The sequence below is a fragment of the Glycine max genome, chromosome 7 (assembly GCF_000004515.6).
Source record: "Glycine max cultivar Williams 82 chromosome 7, Glycine_max_v4.0, whole genome shotgun sequence".
NCBI lineage: Eukaryota > Viridiplantae > Streptophyta > Magnoliopsida > Fabales > Fabaceae > Glycine > Glycine max.
In genome coordinates this window covers 8,799,051-8,822,597 of record NC_038243.2, presented here as the reverse complement: position 1 = coordinate 8,822,597, position 23,547 = coordinate 8,799,051, and the positions used below count along the sequence as shown (strand labels likewise).

Here is a 23,547-nt window from a genome sequence, read left to right as displayed (position 1 = left end):
AACTTATTCCTAAATACTCAGATCCAATAGACTCTAATTACTATTCCTTAGAACAAAATTTTACTTGAATCATCTTTGTTATTATTTTACGTTACAACCACAAGTCTAGTCGTCTTCTATGTTATAACGCGTGGGTTGTTGGTTACATATACTTTTCAGACCCAATAAGGTCTAAATATACTTTTTAACGTTTGAATGATCAAATTGAAAGGAAGCAGAATTTTCTCTCCAGCTGTAAACATGCCAAAGTGTGGGACCACACTCTAGCTATTTTCCAGGAAAGGTCAAGTCAACATAATTGACCCTGAAATCTCTAATCGAGTTGTTGAGTAAATTTTGGTTAGAAATATTTTTGTTAGTAATATGAATTATTTTAATTATCATATTTAATATTTTATTATATATGCCAACATTAACAAAGTTGTCTCGTGCAGATTGAAAATATATATCTTCTTAACAGACCAAATTATCTTTCTCTAATGCTCTATGTCAGTAAGTGTGAGTAAAATTTTCTTTTTTCCTTCATTGTATTATCTACACCTTTCTCCTGTTAGAAGCAATATTTTGATTGAAATTCATGGCTCCTTGACAAATCTTTTATTAATCATGCATGGAACCAAAATTATCAGGGTTGGACATGGTTCATCTCTAGACTCTAGGCTGCAACAAGGTGAGAGAAAGACACGTGACCTAGACTCCATGCCTTTCTCTTTCCTTGTTATTACACCGTGCAAATGGAGATTAGGGGTTCAATTAGTTTATTTTAGAGAATAAGTATCTTTTTCTTTTCCTAACTTTCTGATATTTGTATATACAATTTTATGATATATCTATACAAAATGAGAAAAGGCTTTGTAAATCCTAAATTAATAAAACTCAAAAATGGAAAAAAAAAAAAGAGACTAAAACTAGATAGTTGGACCACACTACAGAAGTGGTGTTACGACACATCATGTTGTTTCGTGATTGCTGAATTTTATAAAGCAAAGCAACACTGCATAAGTAAAGGCAGATTGTTGTTTCCACATGGGATAAACCTTGTCCCTCTTTCCCACTTAGCAGATAAGCCTAGCATCTTCAGTAATAAGCCCAATTTGATCCATCAATCCGTTATTTATTCGTATATAGTAGTATATACTCTTTTTATTTTATTTTATTGCCAATGTAGTACTTGCTAGAGACATAAATTATTCTCATCCAAAATTATACTTCATACGACTTAATAAATCAAAGCATAATGGTGGTCACTGAAAATGACAGTAAGATTTTAATAGATCAATGCAAAAACTTCATTCTCATTCATGTATATTATAAAATACACACAGGAGAAAGCTATTATGAAAGGAAAGAACAAATGCATAGGGGAAAATCAACATTCATAAGAGGGGAAAAGAGAAGAAATTCAGGAAGGAGATCTTCCAGAGGGAAATAGTTCTCAGCATTTCCCTAGTCTTTTCCTCCTTCTCGCACCATAGATCCTACTATTCGGTTCAGAGCCATCATTCTCAATCTACATGATCGGTATCACTTTTCAGCTATGTCTGCCATTTGTCTTGAGTTAAACTATTTTATCAGAGTCATCCACTAAAATTTAGCTTGTTACAAGAAAGTTATCATACAAAATTGGTCAAAAGCTTTTGAAAGCAATGTATTAATTGACAATTTAACACACATATGAGGTCCATTTGCTTTTCAGAACGATTGAGAAGTACTGAAGAAATATGTTGAGAGATCCGTTTCACAATATAAGTTGAAAGATATTACCAAAATGCAATGAAAATAATTTCAAGAGGAAGATTCTGTTTCTGATCTAGTAGGAGAAGAAAGCAAAGGTTTTGGTGGCATTTCCAAGGAATCCATGTTGCCTTCCAACATATCTACCACTCTACTCATAGTTGGTCTATCATTTGGAAATGTTTGAATGCACCATAAACCCACTATGGTCATTCTCTTTGCAATCTCATTTTCTTCTGCGGTCATTAGCTCATCTGGCCTTACATCATTGTCCAACTCAAGTCTCCCGTATACCAAATGCGGGAAGTATATCTCACTTGTATGACTAGCTTCAGCATTAATATTCTTCCTCCCTCCTACCATTTCTAGCAGCAGCATCCCATAGCTATAAACATCAGATTTGTGCGAAACACCACCAAAATGTCTATTGCACATTTCTGGAGCTACATACCCCAGTGTCCCTCTAGTATCTGACATAGATATAATGCTGTCTTTTCTGGGACAGAGCTTTGCTAGCCCAAAATCTGATATCTTGGGGCAAAAATTCTCATCCAAAAGAATATTATGTGGTTTTATGTCAAAATGTAGAATTCGAGTGTTGCATCCCCTATGCAAGTACTCCAATCCTCGCGCTATCCCTATTGAGATTTGATACAAATTCTGCCATCTCAAAGATGCAATGGTTTCTGGCCCTCTGTTGTAGATAAACTTGTCCAACGAACCATTGGCCATAAACTCATAGATGAGAGCTTTCTTGCGGCCTTTCAAACAAAATCCCAGAAGTGTGACAATATTAATGTGAGACGTTTTACTAATGCTAGAAACCTCATTGATAAAATCTTCACCATTTCCTTTGGATGCATTCAATAATTTTACAGCCACAGGGCAACCAGTGTGTAGCTTTCCTTGGTATACTGCACCAAAACCACCTTGACCAAGTTTAACTTTGAAGGAATTGGTCATCTTCTTGACTTCTGAAAATTTGTATCTTTGCAATGATACAACATGAATTTTTAAGAATGCTTCAATATCTAGTTTGCTCTTTGTGGTCAAACAAAATTTGAATAGTCCGGTTAATGACCTATATCTAAAACAATATACTATGATGCATATCATGAATCCTCCCACTACTGCACTTGCAACACCTGTTAACAAATATATTACGATGCTTAAGAGTTAAGAAACTGTTAAATAAATGACCTGTAAAACTTTCTAAAATGCTTCTTTGCTGTTGTAATAGGTTTGCTTATTCGGTGGTGATGTTATGTTAAGTAGGTATGGGTTTGGTTTGATTTTGGGAAAATTTGTATGGCTAATGAAAGTGGGTACATGTCCTTTTACTGAAAATGTATGGATATGATGATTGATATTCATTTGGCATGTATTTCACATAATATGAATGGAAATTATTTAGAACTGTATGGTTATGCAACAAAAAAAATTACTTTGTTTCTATTCTCCATTCTTCCTTTTCATGTTTTTCTTATCTATGGTTCTGTGTTATGGTTTATAGTATAGGATTTCTTCTTTTAACAGTGATATCAGTACAGTGTTCAGGGAGTAATGTTGTCTATGTTGTTCCACAATTTTCTAGGAAAAATTATCATATATGGATTGTCAAAATGAGACATGTTTAAAGTCTTTTAAAGTCTGTTTCTATTTTGCTCTCAATACAAACCCATTTTTTTTTTCATTCCTTTTAAATAAGATTAGCATATAATTGATTCGTCTTCGAGAAGTATGACCTAGGTTCATAAATGTAATTCAAAAAATAGTGAAATAGGAAATATAAGAGAATAATTGATTACCTATAATGACATTCCTTTTTCGAAATTTGTGGTTACCTGCATAAAGAAGTAGCAAGTGCAAAGAGGGAGTCGATCATTAAACTATCATGACTAAAGTCTTCTAGGAACGTCATTTAAGTTAGAGGAAAATATCCTATTTGATATATATAAATCATTTGACATTTAGAGGGGAATATGGGAAATAATGCATACATGATCGCATTTCGATTGTCATAGCTTATTCCACATTTTGGTCTTCCATATCATAAAACTTTATTTGAAAATAGCTAAAGAACTAGATCAAAGGGAGTCATTTAAGTTAATTTTAACCAAATAGCATTATGCATGTACCGGTTAATCAAACGTAGTTGCTCTTTTACCTATCAAAGTGAATGCAAGTTATTTGGCTTCTGAAAGAATATCCAATGTATGTTATCAATTTTAGAAAAAAATAATAAATACTTAAAGCATGATAAAACTGACCTGATACAGGTATCGTTGATGGTATTGATGGTGGCAAAGAATGACTTGGCGATTGTCCTGGTGGTTGTAATGAAACTGGATTACAAAGAATCGATATCACTGCTGATGTATTTTTTTTCCTACTAACAATTTTTGAAGATATACAGATAAATATATTTACAAAATATCATTTTTGTACCGGCAAATCAAACACGTCTAGGAAATGTAGTTGCTCTTTTACCTACCATATTGAATGTAAGTTATTTGGCTTTTGAAAGTATTTTAGAAAGTTGGTTTATGGCCTTACCAATGGCCCGCCAATGCTCATTCCTTCCAGGAGTGTGGCAAATGCATACGGTTCACCAAATAGATTTAAAATATAAGCTCTAATCATATCAGAAAATAAGTTTATAAACCTAATTCAATCTTACAAAATCAACTTATAAAAGAAGGATTATCCCTCTATATCCAATTTAGTCATATTACTAATAAATATAGAATCTCAATCACACCTACCCATGGCTACTTGCCACAACTTAAGGTTGGCTAGGGCTGGCCCTTCCTTTCACCCATGGCTACCGCCACAACTTAAGAGTGTTCATGAGTCGGATTGAGTAGAGTTTGACTAAATCCATTATTCAACCCGATCAAAATTTGTATAGATTGAGTTGGATTGGATTTTTGCAATCTTTTTTACATACGCAACTCAAACCAACCTCATCATGTTGGAATATTTAAAAAATGTTTTTTAGAATTTGGTTTTGTTAATATGATTAAATTCACTAAAAAAAACAAATTGTCGTAATATTTGACTAATATAATTAATGATTTCAATGTTAATATGATATTTTTATTTTAGATAGAAATAAAGTATAATATTAGCATGCGAAAACATAAACAAAATCAAGACAAAGATAAAAACAACTTGAAAAAGAAAAATCATAGGTGATTTAATTTAATAGTCCGTGTGAGCTAAAAATTAATAATGTATTTTGTATTTAATAATTAATTTATGTAATAATAAATTTAACTATATGGTATAGATTGGATCGGGTTCAAAAAACATAACCCGTTACCCAAGTAATTTATGATTGAATCTTAATTGGATTATATCAGATTCAATTCAAATACTTCAGGAACTCAATCCAATATAATTAAGTAAGAGATTGACTCATGAGTAGACTTGGACCCGTGAACACTCCTTCCACGGTTTAAAGTGGGCAAGGAGTGACCGCAAGATAGCTTTCCAACCAAAGTATATCAAATGTTATCACTATTAGAACTTAACCTAGATTTGAAGAAAGAAAAATAGGTAGTTGAAGCATGATAAAACTCACCTGGTGGTACTGGTTTTGGTGGTATTGATGATGGTGGTAATGATGATGGTACTTCTACTGGTGTTGGTGCCGATTCTAACAATAGATTATGATGATTTAAATTGTATAGTTTTAAGTAAAAATATATATGTACAAATATTTCTTCTACCAAGATATACAAATATATATATATATATATATATATATATATATATATATATATATATATAATAAATTTAATTATATGGTATAGATTGAATTGGGTTCCAAAAACATAACTAATTACTCAAGTCATTTATGATCAAATCTTAATTTGATTAGATCGGATTCAACTCAAATACTTTTGGAAGTCAACCCAATATAATTGAGTCAGAGATTGAATCATAAGTAGACTTGGACCTGTAAACCCTCCTTCTGCAACTTAAAGTAGGCAAGGAGTGACTACAAGATAACTTTCCAACCAAAGTATATCAAATGTTATCACTACTAAAACTTAATCTAGATTTGAAGAAAGAATAATATGCAGTCGAAGCATGATAAAACTGACCTGGTATTGATGATGGTACTTCTACTGATGGTGATGGTGGCGGTTCTGACAATGGATTACAATGATTTAAATAATATAGTTTTACATTTAAAATTATGATAAATGCTAATTCAGTATTTTAAGTACATTAATTAAAAAATTATAAGTAAAAATATATATGTATGAATATTTCTTCTTCCAAGATATAGAAATATATATATATATATATATATATATATATATATATTTAATTATATGGTATAGATTAGATTAGGTTAAAAAAACATAACTTGGATTAAATTAAATTCAACTCAAATATTTTATACTTTAGGAAGTCAACCCAATATAATTGAGTCAAAGATTGAATCATGAGTAGACTTGAACCCCTAAAACTTCAAATGTCATTTTCAAGTTTAAAATTTCTTCTACCAAGATATATATATATATATATATATATCTTATTAATTAAGTACAGACAAATCAAACACCGTCTGGGAAATGTAGTTGCTCTTTTATCTAGCTACCACATTGAATGCTATATTTGGCTTCTGAAAGTATATCTAATGCCATCAAAATTAGAACTTAATCTAAATTAGAAGAAAGAATAATAGATACTTGAAGCATGATAAAACTCACCTGATACTGGTTCTGGTGTTGGTATTGATGATGACAAAAAAGGACCAGGCGATGAAGTTGTCGGTACTTGTGCTAGTGGTTGTGGTCCATTGGTTGGTGGTGGTAGTATTGATAATTCTAACAATGAATTACATTGATGTAAATTATAATTTTTAAGTCATGTTTACTTTTTTAATTATTTTTTTTCATTCACAAGGATTCATGATTCAAGAAAACTTACCCAAATTTAGAAGGATACATGGCCAATTTAGTCATATAGTTTATACTTGTTGACAATTTCATCCTAGTACTATAAGAATTACCTAGTTAATCTACAAATGTCAAATGCCACGATAATTTTTTCCAACCATTAAAATCTTTCTGTCTCCATTAATGGTCATAGCCTACGTGATTCAAATTGGTCTATGTAGAAGTAAGTGTATAATACGCATAGACTAAATTGTCATTAAAATTAAAAAGTTTAAAACACTACAAAAGTCCTTTCTTGGAAGTTTTCTTTTCTAAAAGCCAACCACATCCACCAAACCATACTCCACTCCTTTCTCCTTGTTGTCGTGACGCATACCATTAATTCCCAGCATCGGTTGCTCTTCCTCCGGTAGCCACTTGTGAGAACGTGGAGGTATGTCATGTGATCAAAAGGTGATGTCATCCCCACTACCCAAGACCCAGAACACGAATGTGACGCACATCCTTCTCAGTTGATTGAGCTTTTGTCTAGTGGTCACTTGCGAGAATGCGGCCAGAAGCAACACAACTAAAGCAACGTGGCAAGAACAATAGTTTATGTTATGTGACATTGGGAACTTGGGTATGTTATGTGTAATGAAGAACAATTTTATGTTCTATGAATGCTTGTTTTAACTTTGTGGAGTACGTGCATTTTATCTTATTTTATAGATGATTATGCTAGTGAGTGCATGTTATCACTTATTTTAGGACTAGTTTGCAGTTAGTAATATTTGTTAGAGATTGATTTGTCCATAAATATATATGTTTTGGTGAAAATTGTTTAGAAGAAAAGTTCATTTGTGTATAGCCATTATATTTATTGCTTTAAAAATCAATACATTAAAAAAAAGTAACAATTTAGTCTACAATGACGAGAAAAGCTATTCTGTACACTTGCTTTGTCATGTGGATGAGTGTGAGTCGTGTAGGCTATGTGTGTTAAGGGAGATGGAAAGATCTTAACAGCTGTATTAAATTGTCATGATATTTGATTTGATATTTGTAGGTTAAATAAATAATTTTTATAATACAGAGATAAAATTGTCAATAAATGTAAACTACATGAACCAAATTGACCATTTATTCTTAGAAGAAAGAAAAATCCACACCTGTTGCATTAGTTTCCTCCAGTGATCGTAGCACGTTAGGAGAATCACCGCTATTACTTGCCGTTAAGCGTGTGTCATAGCTACTATTGCAATCTGTTTACAATTTTTTTGGGTTAACAATCAATTTTTATATATATTGAATTTAAGAATAAATAATATATGATGATAGTAGTGTAAATATATTTATATTATTATCTAATTACTAATTGTTTTGTATGATAATTTGTTGAATTTTAAAATAATTACATTAAAAGTATTTAAAAAATAATGTATAATTATTTAATAGTGTAAAATATGTTACATGGACACTACATGCTTTTTTAAACTTTAATTCTAAATATTTTTATGAGAGTGAAAATTTTAAGATTTATTCTTGTTTTATATTAAACATCTCATTTTTTTATTTCTTTCAACATTATTATTTAAATAGTAAAGTATATTTCTTCTCCTAAAGTATATTACACTTAAACATGCTTAATTTTTATTTATTATCATTGTAATAAAAATAAATTATATGGATATCTAATAAAAAATTATGATTGATATAATAAGATATTTATTAAAAAAAATTAACAACTTATTACAAACACAGATTAAATAACAAATTCATATAATATTTTCTCAAACAATAAACATTAAATGTGGGTATTTAGAATCAAGCAAATTAAAATCCTACAAAATAACGTACTTTTCCTATCATTGTTCGCCATGAAGACATAATCGAGTTTAGTGGGGCGCCCCTTACTCTCTTTGTCGACAATTTTTTCTCTTGTCTTGCTCCAGTTTGAGTGTTACGAGGGCCTTAGGGCCCATATATATATAAAGCTTAACTATGAGAAAACCAAATGTTAAAAAAGAAAAACTCAACTCAGCGAATGTACAATTCCTGCTGATATGTGGTTGCATGCATGTATATGTTAAGTTAGATAAACTTTTCTATAAACACTGAGAGAAGAGAAAAAATATATTTTTCTCATAAATTAGCATTAACTTATGTATAAGTTAATATGCAGAAGCTTGCTCTCATATTAACTATGATTTATATGCAAGAATTTCATTTCATTTGTTTATTTCTTATTTTCTTCTCGAGAAGTTTATTTAAAGAAGTTAAATTATATGTTATTACAAAGGAATACATACCCTTAAACACAGATGAAATGTTTAAATTGACATCACTGCTACTTGCAAGAAGAAGTGTGGCCGTTGGGCAGAAGAGGAAGAGAAGGAGAGTGCGGAACATGTGGAAAGACGACGAGTTTCAACGCATACAAAATGATAAAGTTGAGCTAAGTGTCGCAGGAAATCATATATATATATATATATAAATTGTAAAAAGAAATAAATAAAAAAATCATATAAAAATTATAATTATTTTTTCATTATAGTGCTTACTTATTTTGTTTTTATTTTAGGTTATAATGATAAGTCTAACTTAAACTTTGTCGTCCTCTGATGGTCCGTATAAGTCTCGGGTGTTGACTTGCGTACAGACTGTATCATCAGTTTTTTCTTTCTTTTTTGTTGCAGTCAATTCATTGTTACTACTCATTCACATTGGTTTATTGCTTGCAGAGTAATTAATGGCACAATAACCGATCCATTAATTGCTTCCTCCCCTCTTTTATCTGATTGAGCAAATTCCACATAATCGTGTCTTTATGGTAATTAGCTTCATCTCTACTACATTAGAGTATTGATTGGTGCCATGCATTGTTGCCTCCTTGAATTTCGGCCTCATCATCCTCAGTTGTCTGCTCTAAAGCTCAATTCCACCATTTGCGGATGCCATCATCCTCCTCCCTCTCAAAATGTTGTGGACTAAATTTATCTGAATCTCCCAAGTTTTTCCTACTTAAAATTTATCAAACCTGTTGCTTGATAAATATGAATTAATAAAAAATTGAGTCATAGTTACGTTTGTTGACCTGACTTGGAACATCTTCAACATTCTTTATCAAGTTGTTTATTTTTAGACATCCATTTTTTTTTTTTTACCATCAGAGGTAATCTATGTGTTATATTGAATTCCTTAAAATTAAGCACTGTTTGCTTATATAAGCAACAATTGCTTATGAATAAAAAATATTTTCTTATTATTTAAGAAAATAATTTAAGAGTACGTTTTACTTAAAACTATATCATTAAAACAAAATATATATGAACGTTTTAACTATGATGTGACATTAAAGGGATCAATTAAATAAGATAAAAGTATTAAAAAAAATTACTTAAATTACATCTATTGAAGATGCTCTAAGAGAAAAACTTGAGTTATTAGTCATTGACTACACATTTTTTCAACTCTTAATCAGGTGGTTTCTTCTTGATAGCTCATATCCAAGGTCTATCTTTGGTGGTGTCAATAAGCAAATTAATTAATAGGTTCTTTATAACATTTTATTTTTCGTAAAATAAATTAAAAATAATTTTTATTTTAAAATAAATAGAATTTTAGAAAAATGATTATGTTGTTCTAATTAAATAAATAGGAAGAATTAAATTTATTAATTAAAATAATAGTTTAAAAGAAAATATAAAAAAAAATTATTTATTCATTTGATAGAAAATAAAATATAATTCTTTTTTATAAAATAAATAGAGTAAATATAAAATAAGCTGAGAGTACTCTAGCTATAAATAAAGAGGTCATGTTTCAGATTGACGATACATTTATATGCTTTCTCTTCCTCACAAATTTCGTTTTTCTTTCTTTCTCTCTCAAAATCCTCTCTTTTTCCCGCATACACTTAAATATGTCTAAGTAAAATGACGATCTAAGACTCGTTAACTGTTAGACTGTCGTGAAATTTGAACACGAGGTTCAAAACTTATTTTCGCACACATCCATTGTTGGAATTTTCAAGATAATGTTTATGGTGGAAGAAATTTCCCTCACACTGAGTTTTCTCTTTTCCCGCATACACTCAAATTTGTACTAATAAAACTATGATCCCAAACTCCTTAATTGTTGGATCATTGTGAATTTTGAACATCACATTTGCAACTCATTTTCGCACAGTTTCACCGTTGAGATTTGTGAAATAATGTTTCTGCAGAGATAAATTAGTTTCGCACGTTGACAGCGAAATGGAGGCTAGGAAAAAGCTTGAGGAATCTTAGGGAACTATTAGAGACACTACTATCACTGTCGAATTGCACACATGAGTTGTTTTACAGGTAAGGGATGAATTCATTGCAATTGGGGTTAGGATGAACATGAATAGGGATCCTTAGAGGATTAAATTGAGGTTTATTTTAGGATGTTTATTGAATTATAATTTTCTTTTACAATTATAAATACAATATTTTTTTGTTTGACGGACCAATTGATGTCCTGATGCGAATCGGTTCATAAAATTGAATGTTCTTGTTGTTTCATATTTTTGACCTATGATTTTGATTCATTTATTTTAATATGATAGTGAGAAATTATTTGAGGGGTTTTACTCTCCATGTTGTGAAAAACGTTTTTGTATAACTTTTTATATTAAGATTATGGAATGATGATTCAAATTGTGAGTAAGTGACAAATTGAACTTGTGATGAATGGTGATATACATGTGTATTGAGATGTTATATGTATTGAGTTATGAGTTATGAACTCTATAACACAATTGTAAGACCCTTTAAGGGCAATGAGTTTTTGCGCGATGAGTATTGTGATGGAATCCACTATAGAAACCCGACGAGTTGAATTACTTTGAGGCTTGACGAGGTAAAATGATTTTAAAAATAATTGAGTAGTTGTGTGTATTACATAGTTCATAAGTGAAGTGTATATGATTCATGAGGTGTGATAACATGCTACTTTGGGATTATAACATTGTGATTGAGGCTGAGGTAAATTGAGTATGTATTAACTTGTAATATATGTATGCATTGAGTTGTGAGCTACAAATCATATAATCACACGAGTATAAGACCCTTTAAGGGCGACAAGTTAATATGCAATGAGTATTGTAATAGGAATCATTGTGGGGACCGGACGAGTTTAATCACAAGCGCGGTAAGATAAAATTATTTTGAAAACAATTGAAGAGTCGCGTGTTTTGTACAATTCATAGATAGAGTTTATGTGCTAAAATATTTTCTGGGTTGGACTTGAATTAAGAGGGAGAGGCCCTGACGGACTCTTCGGAGTTTAGGTCTTCGGGGTAAATACACCCGGTTTGAGTGCTCCTTTAAGTATGTGCCGATCTCACATGGTTGGAACATTCTCGCAAACCAGCATGAACCTGATTGGTCTCCCTATGATTTTACCTAGTAAAAGTGACCTGACTTACTAGTGTGTGTTTTGTCTTATCATGTACTCCTAGGTGTCTGATAACGGCTAAATATGAGCTATTTTTTATTATAAAAATATATTGAAATATCTTTAAAAATATTTATTTAACAATTATTTTTGGCTTAAATGATAGGAATTGATATTTTTATTATTTATGGCTTGCAAATATGAAAAGGATAGATTAAAACAGAAAAAAATCGAGAAAATATCAAAAAGTAAGATTTTTAGCATCAAGCCCAAGTCCATTACAACAAATATAAAAAGGGAGTCAAGCCAAGCAGAAACACAACAACCACAACACAGAACCCCCTCTGGTAGGGATTTCATTTACTTCCTTTCTTTTTTTCACCCCGCCATGAGTGGCTAAACCCCTAGTTAGGGACTAGCAGGCCTAAAAGCCAAAACGATGTATGATGTACTCTTCACTATTTATCAATGCAATACCAGGTGTTTTCTATTCTATTATATTTTTTGCTCTTATCTTGCATTATTCATCTTTATATTCTTTTAGGGGTTAGACGCTCGGGAGATGGTAACTTCTAAATAAGATTTAAAAATATGTATGCATTAGTTTTATGGATTAGACACTCGGAAGATGATAACTTCTAATAAAACAAAAAGAAATGATTTCATAAGAAAGTCATTACTAGACATAAAATGATTATTTTATGCTCATGCATTCTTGCAAACATCTAGAATTTGTACTTCATGCATTTTATTTGTTGAGTCTTTGCAAAGGAATTTGGGAGATAGATAAATAAAATATGTTTGTCATCGTGAGGAATCAGGGACAAGTAAATGAACATATGTGGGTAGAATAAAATCACCTAAATTGATAAAGAAAAATCATAAATTCATACATCTTAGGCAAACAAGGCAGGCCAGGTCCCAACATGATCATATCTTGAATTTATCTTTTTTTATCTTTATCTTAATCTTTTATCTTTCTTATCTTATCTTTTTTCTTTATCTTCTATTTTTATCTTTAAACCTTTTATCTTTTATTTTAAACCTTTACCTTATCTTCTATCTTTATTTTAAATTTATTATTTGTTCTAAAGTTATCTATTTTAAAGCTCAAAAACTTTGAACAGTAAACTAAATCAAAACTTTGAACAATAAACTAAGTTATCTATTCTAAAGCTCAAAAACTAAGAAAATAAAAACAAAGTTGAGAAAAATTACTTGGATTGTTGAGGTTGAAAGCAAATGGAAGCAGAGATGCAAACAAAGAAAATGGAAGTGCAATGTAGAGTGAAATGAGAGAAGGTGCAGGAATATGAAGGAATGCAGAAAAAGTAATTGCCCAAGGGAAGTAAAGCCTTTTGTTTTTTTGGCAGTTTCGAATGCCTCGCTTAGCGCATGGACTTGCTAAGTGAGCACTCGATGACGGTTGAGTTTTCAGATTCATGCGCTTACTGGGCATACTCGCTTAGCCCAATGCAAAAATTGAAATTTCTAGAGAAAGATTAGGGCTTAGCGCGAAGAGTTGCATTTAGCAAGTTCTACAGCTCTAATTGGTCTGCAACTCACGCTTAGCGGGCCATGGGCCGGCTTAGTGAATTAACTTGCTTCCAGATGCAGTAGATGGGCTCACTTAGCGAGAGTGTCTCGCTTAGCGCAATTCCAAACCAGAGAAATATTTGGGCTTAGCGGGCTGACCCGTTGGGCCAAATTCTCATATATGTTCAAACAAAGAGAGAATTGTGCTTAACGCATGTGAGCACTTAGCAAGATGAAGTTGTGCGCTTGGCGAGATGACTCGCTTAACTCGAGTCCAAAACATGAAATTCCAAAGAAATGTTTGGGCTTAGCGCACATGGCTCGCTTAGCAAGGGCCTTTCAGCCAATGAACACGGGTTGGTGCGCTTAGCATAAGCAATGGCTCGCTTAGCGCATGAAGAAAGATTCACTTAGCACGTAGGATGCGCTTAGCGAGTGGATGACTAAAAAAAATTTCTAAGTTATTTTTCATCCACAACTTCATAGAAGCTTAATCAACCCCTTATGTTAATGCAAAACATGCTGATAAATGGCTCATACAATCACAAACAAGCAAACTCTGACTAGATGCAATGAAAGAGAATTAAAAAAGGTTGGGTTGCCTCCCAGTAAGTGCTCATTTAACGTCATTGGCTTGACACATAGTTCTTCATGGGTCAGGGTCAAACTTGGTTCCAACCTCCAGAACCTCTTCCTCAAACTCCTTCACCTGCAAACAAACATTCTGGTCCAGCAATTGTTTTTCTTCATCAAATAGATCAAAGCTAATCTTCTGATCAGCAATTCCCATCTCAAGCTTTCTCTTCCTCATGTCTACCATGCAACTGGTGGTCAGCATGAAGGGACGTCCCAAGATTAAAGGAATCTCAGAGTCCTCTTCGATGTCCATAACAGTAAAATTAGCTGGGAAGGTGAAATGTTTTACTCGGACCAATACATCTTCTATCACTCCATAAGGCCTGGTGATGGAGCGGGCCACTAACTGCAGCGTCATTCTTGTTGGCATTATCTCCAGCTTTCCTATTCTCCGACACATGGAGAGTGGCATCAAATTAATGTTGGCTCCTAAGTCAATAAGAGCCTTCCCAACAGACACAACACCAATAGAGCATGGTATAGTGACACTTCTTGGATCTTTGTGCTTAGGTGGAAGGATGCGTTGAATCACTGCACTACAATTTCCCTCCACAACAATGGTGTCACTATGAATATACTTGTTTTTTCGCGCTAGCATGTCTTTCAAGAATTTAGAGTAGAGTGACATTTGTTGCAAGGCCTCTCCGAAGGGCAGTGTAATCTCCAATTTCTTGAAGATATCAAGGAACCGAGCTAGATGTCGTTCCTTGTCCTTCTTTGAGGGTACCAATGGGTATGACACCTCTTTCCCTTCAGTTAGAGCTGCCTTCTTTTTCTTCTCACGGGCACACTCACTCTTACTCTCCTTCTTCTCTTCATCCTCTTTCTCTTTTTCATTTTCTTCTTTTTGTTTTTGTTTTTGTTTTTCTTTCTTCTTCTCTTCACTTATTTCTTTCCTTTCATCAATTATTGGTCCCTCCTTCAGTTGGTCATCTTCCTCTTCCTTTTTTTCTTCTTTCTCTTATTTAGCAACTAATTTTGGGTTCTCATCAACTTATCTCCCCTCATCTTCATCAAGAATGACTCTCCTATCGCTGGTCATGATAGCCTTACACTCCTCCTTCAAATTCTTTTCTGTATTAGCTCCAAAACTGCTTGAATGATTGTCTGCCAGTTTCTTGGCCAACTATTCCACCTGGATCTAGGGATTTTTTATGACCGACTCTGTGTTCTTATGATTTGACATAGAAACCTACAAAAACTGAGCAAGAGTCTCTTCCAGCCTTGTGGTTCTCTCATATAGGTTAGGCCATTGTTGTTGTGGCCTATTGGAAGGTCCACCCTGGTCATTGTTGAACAGGTTACCAGGATGAGATCTCCACTGTCCTTGCTGCTGGTTGTAGTTTTGACCATGTTGAAATCCTGAGTATCTACCTACATTAAAATTTGGTCTTGGCTGATTCCCCATGTAATTTACTTCATGTGCAGTCTCATCAGTAGGAATACAACAACCAAACTCGTGAGCTCCACCACAAATAGTGAAACCTGCAACTTGCAAAACAACAGAGGGTGAAAGTTGACTAGCATTTAATTGAGTTGGCAACTTACTTAATGTCTCCATTAAGGTCTCAAGTTGCTTGGATAGAAACTTGTTCTGTGCCAACAAAGCATCCTGTGAGGAAAGCTTTAATAAACTTCTCTTGGTGGGATGATGTGTCCTGTCACGCAAGATAGCGTGATCACTAGTAGTCATGTTCTCAATTAATTCCATTGCCTCTTTTGGGGTCTTCAATTTAATTTTGCCCCCTATAGAAGTGTCAAGTAACTGCTTTGACTGTGGCCTTAACCCATCAATGAAGATATTAAGCTGGATAGGCTCGGAGAATCCGTGAGTGGGAGTTTTCCGTAGCAAGCTATAGAATCGTTCTAATGCTTCACTCAATGACTCATCGGGAAACTGATGAAATGAAGAAATTGCAGCCTTTCCCTCTGTAGTTTTTGACTTAGGAAAATACTTTTTCAGAAATTTCTCAACAACCTCATCCCAAGTCTTCAAACTGTTGCCCTTGAATGACTACAACCATCTCTTGGCTTTTCCAAATAATGAAAATGAGAACAAGCTCAACCTAATTGCATCTTCTGGCACACCGACAATCTTGATAGTGTTGTATATCTCAATATATGTTGCCAAATATGCATATGGGTCCTCATTGGGTAGATCATAAAATAAATTTCCTTGTATCAACTGAATTAAAGAATGAGGGTACGTGATGTTGTGTGCCTAAACTTCTAGTCATGTAATGCTTGTAAAGAATTATGGCATAGTAGAACTAGAATAGTCCTCAAGGGTGACTCTGCGAGGTTGATCTTCAGCCATCCTGTGAGCTTCAGATGCACCTGTATGAGATTCCCTCGTTTGTGGGAAAGTAGAAGATGACTCTGATGAACAAGGCTCCTCTAGAACTGGTACTGCCTTTTTCTGCAAAAAATTTCTTCACCTTTCTACATTGTTTCTTCTGCAAGCAGCTTCAATCTCCCAATCTAAATCAACCAAACCACCTATAGAAGATCTACGACGCATATAAAGCACTAACAAGAATAGTGGTTAACCAATTCAAGAGAAAAATAAATTATGTACTAACTAAATATTCACAAAAACAATGAATTAAAGAATAAAGAATTAATGCCTACAAACTGAACTAAACTTCCCAAATGGAAAGAAGTTCCCCGGCAATGGCGCCAAAATACTTGTTCACTCCCCTATACTACTTGTTATTATGGATGAAAAATCTAACTGGCAAGTGTACCGAACGCGTGTGATGTCTCACTGGGCGAGCTGATGACGTGCCGAGCACATGCTTGCATGGAAAATTCCCTTCAAGATTCCTCTTACTTGCTAAGCAGGCTAATGTCTCGCTTAGCGGACGATACTCGCTAAGCGCATGTCCTAGGCTTAGCGAGACACCAGCTGCAACACTTTCCAAATTTACACCTTTTTGCCTGAAAATGAAGTGAAATTTGCATTAATCCCATGTGGAGAGCATCTATTGAGCAAAGATTAAACTAAACAAGAAAATATTTACAATCCTACAAAAAGAACCATAAATTGGAAAAAATATATACATTTTGTAAAAATTTTCTATACAAAAGTTAGTCATAGATGACGACTAACAAGCGTCACAATCCAATCATGTGTCTTACCCAATCGCTTGGACACGACAGTGACACACGCATGGACGTAGTCACACGAGTGAGACATGAGGTTCAAGATCTCCCTAATGTACTTGTCACTGGCAGGGTTGTCGTCGTGGCTCATCGCCTTCAAAATCGTGACCTCCATCTTTCGCGCCATGTTGCTCGCGACCTTGGCTATTCCTATGTTGGTCTGGTCCTTCACTACCCTAATTGCCATCCGAATCATCGTCAGAGCCATCACAAACCCCAACCTTATTCACTTCGTGGAGGGTTACTTGAGGTCCTAGATCCGAGCGAAAACGGGTTGGATTGGTGGTAGATTATAGGTTCGGGTGTTCGGGGGAACGTCCAATGGAGAATAAAAGCGTTAATCCTATGATATCTATTTTAGATCTATGGTGGCCTTTTCCTCTTCCAATCCACCCCATTCGCTTTGGAGGAGGCATAGATTTTGGCTCTAAACTCAAATGACCAAGCTTAGTAAACATTGTTTGCTTTATTGGGCTTTATTAGGGAACAAATATGAAGATGGTTCTTTCATGAAACCCATCTTCGTTTAAGTTTTCAATAATTACAGAAATGTCACCATGTTACATTCTAAGACGATTTCCGTATAACCATCTTAGAATGTGCATCATAAAAAATAAGTTTTTTTAGTAGTGTGTGTTTAAAAACTTTTAATTAATTTTTAATTTCTTGTTCTTTTATTATTAGTACATATATGTGTGGGGTAAAAGATGTCATAGTATGCATAGCACATAGTTTGGTCTAGCATTTGAATTCAATTTGTTTGCTCATGTATGACATCCACTTTGTTTCAAAATTAATTAAAAGTACAACATAATCATGTTGAGTGATCTGTTTTACAAAATAATTTGAGAGATCTACCCAGATTGCAATGAACTAGTGGTAATTCGGGAACCGATCTAGCTGGAGAAAAAAGAACAGGTTTTGGGGGCATTTCTAGGGAATTCATGTTGCCTTCTAGCATATCTATTGCTTTGCTCATTGTAGGTCTATCTTGCGGAATTGGTTGAACACACCATAACCCCACTATAGTCATTTTCCTTGCTATCTCTTTTTTTTGTAAAATGCAATTGTTTATTACTTAAAATTCATGTGATTTTTTTATGATTCTATCATTTAATAAAAAAGACGAAACTCATGTTTAGTGACATTAACATATTGCCAAATAATTAATAAAGTATGATAAAAAAAAGTTCAGTGAATTTTATTTTATTGTTTAGATAGTCTTTAGGGAAATATGTACATATATGCTATGCTCGCTAAAATATTTTAATTAATTTTATTAGTTAAAAAACTTGTTTGATTACTTACTAAACAAACATTTTTATTAGGTTTTAGTATTTTTTTAAAATATTACTTGAAATAGTATTTTTAAAAATATTAGATTCTAGTTTTTTTTATTTTTTATTTTTAATATATTTATTTATTTATTCTTTTTAAATAAATTATAATTTATTATTTTCGATCATTTTATACTTTTCAATTACTCTAATAATTACTTTTATTGAATATTAATGCTAGGTTTTTGGTTTTCAACTTGTTTTGGTAAACCAACAATGGCTCAAAGCTATATATAAACTTAATTAAAGATGAAGTAAATTTTAAGAAGATTTTTAAATTAATTAACATAATTTATTGAAATTATTGTGTTCTTATTTACAATATATTTTTTACACTTTTAATGCATAAAATTACTTAATAAGTTAATGTAATAAATTTATTTAATATTCATTTTTAATTAATGAAAAATTCAATTTAATAGTCCAATTAGATGGGTTCAAAATTTAATAATGTGATAGCTGACCTGAATCAATTTGAGTTTGGAGGTTTGTCATTGAACTAATATGGGATTGGGTTAATTAGGCTTGTGGGTTAGTGAATTAATCATAATAATTATACTCAAACGTCAACCTTTTCCATCTCTTTCCACCCTTTTACTAAACTAGATCTATTAGCTACATTGATTTTTCTTTTTTTTCGTTACTCAATTTATTTATCAATTTAACTCTTATTTTTCATATTTATTTAATATTCATTTTTAATTAATGAAAAATTCAATTTAATAGTCAAACTGGATGGTTTCAAAATTTAATAATGTGATAGCTGACCTGAATCAATTTGAGTTTGGAGGTTTGTCATTGAACTAATATGGGATTGGGTTAATTAGGCTTGTGGGTTAGTGAATTAATCATAATAATTATACTCAAACGTCAACCTTTTCCATCTCTTTCCACCCTTTTACTAAACTAGATCTATTAGCTACATTGATTTTTCTTTTTTTTCCGTTACTCAATTTATTTATCAATTTAACTCTTATTTTTCATATTTATTTAATATTCATTTTTAATTAATGAAAAATTCAATTTAATAGTCAAACTGGATGGTTTCAAAATTTAATAATGTGATAGCTGACCTGAATCAATTTGAGTTTGGAGGTTTGTCATTGAACTACTATGGGATTGGGTTAATTAGGCTTGTGGGCTAGTGAATTAATAATAATAATTATACTCAAACGTCCACCTTTTCCATCTTTTTCTACCCTTTTACTAAACTAGATCTATTACCTACACTGACTTTTTTTTTTTCCATTACTCAATTTATTTATCAATTTAACTCTTATTTTTCATATTTATTTAATATTCATTTTTAATTAATGAAAAATTCGATTTAATAGTCAAACTGGATGGTTTCAAAATTTAATAATGTGATAGCTGACCTGAATCAATTTGACTTTGGAGGTTTGTCATTGAACTAATATGGGATTGGGTTAATTAGGCTTGTGGGTTAGTGAATTAATCATAATAATTATACTCAAACGTCAACCTTTTCCATCTCTTTCCACCCTTTTACTAAACTAGATCTATTAGCTACATTGATTTTTCTTTTTTTCCGTTACTCAATTTATTTATCAATTTAACTCTTATTTTTCATATTTATTTAATATTCATTTTTAATTAATGAAAAATTCAATTTAATAGTCAAACTGGATGGTTTCAAAATTTAATAATGTGATAGCTGACCTGAATCAATTTGAGTTTGGAGGTTTGTCATTGAACTACTATGGGATTGGGTTAATTAGGCTTGTGGGCTAGTGAATTAATAATAATAATTATACTCAAACGTCCACCTTTTCCATCTTTTTCTACCCTTTTACTAAACTAGATCTATTACCTACACTGACTTTTTTTTTTTCCATTACTCAATTTATTTGTCAATTTAACTCTTATTTTTCATATTTAAAATAGTTATTTTTTTATATATTTATTTAACTTCATCTATTAATTATTTTTTATATTATCTATTAATTGGACCAATAAATTGTAAATATGTATTTTTACATATCATAAAATCATTTAAAAAAAATTAGAAAAAAAATAGCAAAAGGGGAGAGAACCGAGAAAGACTAGAAAAAAAAAAAAACTGATCATGAATATAGCCGCCAGGGAAATTTCAGGAAAATTCAGAGACGTCTATTAATCACTAATGACTGATGTTCAAAGTGAAGCTATGAAGAAGGAACCTCTCATTACTCGCTGGGACAAGTAGAATAATACTCACAAATATTTTGAAGTTTGAAAAATACGCATTCAACAACGTACTTTAGCTTGCCTTCGTCAAAGCTGAGGTCAACAGTCATGTAATTGTCACTTAAACAGTTAAACCTCGAAGAGTTGTGTAAATTTGGGTTAGAAAATATGATTTTTATATCCGTTATTTATCACTTTCTACATCGGTTTGTTAATTGAAAAAATCGATGTTGAAATGACTAATATTAAAAATATAATGATTAACATAACATAAAATTGACAATTTTAATTATTTAAATAATCAATGTTATATAATAAGAATTACAAAAAAATATATATATGAATATTAATCGTTCACATCGATTTTTATACAAAATCGATGTTAACTTATATGTTAATATCAGTTTAAGTCAAAAACGGATGTTAACTTATACGTTAACATGGGTTTTCTTATCTAGGCAAACTGCAAGATGGGGGTTCTGTTGTAGTGAAGAGGTTGTATGAGAAAAACTTTAAGAGAGTTGCACAGTTCATGAATGAAATTAAAATCCTAGCAAATTTAGATCATCCAAATCTTGTGACATTATTTGGATGCACCTTTGGCCACACCCGTGAACTTCTGCTTGTATACGAGTACATTCCTAATGGAACCATTGCCGATCATCTTCATGGTCAACGATCCAAACCTGGAAAACTCCCTTGGCATATTAGAATGAATATTGTTGTGGAGACGGCAAGTGCATTGAAATTTCTTCATCAAAAAGACATCATCCACCGAGATGTGAAAACCAACAATATTCTTGACAATAACTTTTGTGTAAAAGTGGCCGATTTTGGAATCTCACTTCTTTTCCCAGATCATGTCACTCATGTTTCAACAGCTCCACAAGGGACTCCAGGTTATGTGGATCTCGAGTACCACCAGTGCTATCAGCTTACCAAACAAAGCGATGTCTATAGCTTTGGAGTGGTGCTGGTTGAGCTGATATCGTCCTTGCCTGCTGTAGATATTACAAGGCATAGACAAGAAATCAAATTGTCCGACATTGTCATCAACAAGATTCATAGTGAGGCACCTTCTTTCTCACTTCTTGATAACTGCTAAATAATTGTATTTTGATAATAGAAAATAAGACAAAATTGTCTTTAAAAATAATTATTTAGCAGTTATTTGCGCTTAAATATTAAAGAATTGATGTTTTGTTGAATTTTGGCTGCAGATATAAAAACTGGAGGTGTAACAAGCAAAAAGGCCAGAAAAATTGAAGAAAAGAAGAAAATCTGAAGCAAGCCCAGCTCAATACGCGCGCTGAGCGCGCGTCATATGCTAAGCGGGCCAGGAAGCACAGGCACTAAGCCTGCAACACACGCCATAAGCCCGCGATCCAACAGAAGCACGCGTTATGCCTGCAACACGCGCGCTAAGCCCGCGATCTAACAGAAGCACGCGCTAAGCCTGCAACATGCGCGCTAAGCACGCGATCTACATGCGCTTAGTGCGCCTACGAAGGCCCAAAGCTCACTTCACCAACTATAAATAGAGAGCCAGTTCAAGGGAGAATACAACAGAACACCACGACAGAACTCCCTCTCCTAGGGGTTTCATTTACTCCCTTTTTTTCTTTCACCCCCTTCTCATTGTAAAGCCCTCAATGGCTATGAGTGGCTAAACCCTTAGTTAGGGTTTGGCAGGCCTAGAAGCCAACGCGATGTATGATGTACTCTTCACTATTTATCAATGCAATATTAGGTTTTCTTTCCTATTTTCTTTTCTGTTTTTATCTTGCATATTCATCTTTATATCCTGTTAGGGGTTAGATGCTCGGGAGAGGATAACTTCTAAATATGCATGCATCAGTTTTAGGGGTTAGACGCTCGGAAGAGGATAACTTCTAATAGAAGAAGAAAAGATATCATAATAAAATCATTGCTAGGCATAGAGTGATTGCATTATGCCCATGCGTCAAAGCAAACATCTAGAATTAGAACTTCATGCATTTTATCTATTGAGTCTTTGCAAAGGCATTTGGGAGATAGATAGGTAAAATTGGCTTGTCATCGTGAGACATCAGGGGCAAGTAAATGAATAGATGTGGGTAGGATAGAATAACCTGAATTGGTAAAGAAATAATCATAAACTCATACATCCTAGGCAGACAAGGCAAGTCAGTTTCTAACACTATCTTATCTTGAATTTTTTTTATTATCTAAATCTTTTCTGATCTTTTATCTCTTTCTTTATCTTTTAATTTTATCTTTAATTCTTTTATCTTTTCTCTTATCTTCTAATTTTATCTTTAAATCTTTTATCTTTTCTTTACCTTATCTTCTATCTTTTTCTATTTGTTATTTTAAATGTCTTGCTTGTAAATTGGGTTTACATTAGTCTAAGTACAAAAAAGTCCATGTGGATTCGACACTCAGACTTTCGAGTACTTTACTACTTGTGACAATTTGGTGCACTTGCCAACGAGTTAACAAGTTTTTGGCGCCGCTGCCGGAGATTTATTTTTTCGTACTTGATTAATCGCATATTCCAATTTGTAAGCAATTAGTTTTCACTTTCTATTTTTTATTTTTATTTTAGTTTTTGTTTTTGTTTTTTTATCTATTATTTATTTTAGTTGCTTTAT

The 23,547-nt window shown here is 32.6% G+C and overlaps 3 protein-coding genes across 3 annotated transcripts; 1 reads left to right on the top strand and 2 right to left on the bottom strand.

Annotated features, from left to right (window-relative positions):
- Nucleotides 1-1,366: 1,366 nt before the first annotated feature.
- On the bottom strand, nucleotides 1,367-6,716 carry LOC100799800 (LEAF RUST 10 DISEASE-RESISTANCE LOCUS RECEPTOR-LIKE PROTEIN KINASE-like 2.5). The gene is made up of 7 exons (XM_014777548.3): nucleotides 6,682-6,716; nucleotides 6,462-6,578; nucleotides 5,847-5,891; nucleotides 5,321-5,395; nucleotides 4,005-4,123; nucleotides 3,543-3,578; nucleotides 1,367-2,879 (listed from the first exon to the last, which is right to left on the bottom strand). Exons 1-7 carry the CDS (start codon nucleotides 6,714-6,716, stop codon nucleotides 1,786-1,788), a joined length of 1,521 nt encoding a protein of 506 aa, XP_014633034.2. The 3' UTR covers nucleotides 1,367-1,785.
- A 7,522-nt stretch (nucleotides 6,717-14,238) lies between these two features.
- Nucleotides 14,239-14,823, bottom strand: LOC102660679 (uncharacterized). Its single transcript, XM_006584128.1, has one exon. It carries the CDS (start codon nucleotides 14,821-14,823, stop codon nucleotides 14,239-14,241), a length of 585 nt encoding a protein of 194 aa, XP_006584191.1.
- Nucleotides 14,824-17,515: 2,692 nt separating this feature from the next.
- Nucleotides 17,516-22,019, top strand: LOC102660534 (LEAF RUST 10 DISEASE-RESISTANCE LOCUS RECEPTOR-LIKE PROTEIN KINASE-like 1.2). The gene is made up of 2 exons (XM_006584127.1): nucleotides 17,516-17,630; nucleotides 21,373-22,019. Exons 1-2 carry the CDS (start codon nucleotides 17,516-17,518, stop codon nucleotides 22,017-22,019), a joined length of 762 nt encoding a protein of 253 aa, XP_006584190.1.
- The last annotated feature ends 1,528 nt before the right edge of the window (nucleotides 22,020-23,547 follow it).

What these genes read in the sequence shown, in the direction of transcription:
- LOC100799800 (XM_014777548.3), bottom strand. Translation starts at nt 6,716, where the DNA reads ATGACTAAATTGGCCATGTATCCTTCTAAATTTGG. An exon ending in ATGTATCCTTCTAAATTTGG is followed by an intron (nt 6,579 to 6,681) that starts GTAAGTTTTCTT and finishes ATTCATTGTTAG; the next exon opens with AATTATCAATACTACCACCA. An exon ending in AACACCAGAACCAGTATCAG is followed by an intron (nt 5,892 to 6,461) that starts GTGAGTTTTATC and finishes ATCCATTGTCAG; the next exon opens with AACCGCCACCATCACCATCA.
- LOC102660679 (XM_006584128.1), bottom strand. Translation starts at nt 14,823, where the DNA reads ATGCTAGCGCGAAAAAACAAGTATATTCATAGTGACACCATTGTTGTG.
- LOC102660534 (XM_006584127.1), top strand. Translation starts at nt 17,516, where the DNA reads ATGTTGCTCGCGACCTTGGCTATTCCTATGTTGGTCTGGTCCTTCACT. An exon ending in CCTTATTCACTTCGTGGAGG is followed by an intron (nt 17,631 to 21,372) that starts GTTACTTGAGGT and finishes TTTCTTATCTAG; the next exon opens with GCAAACTGCAAGATGGGGGT.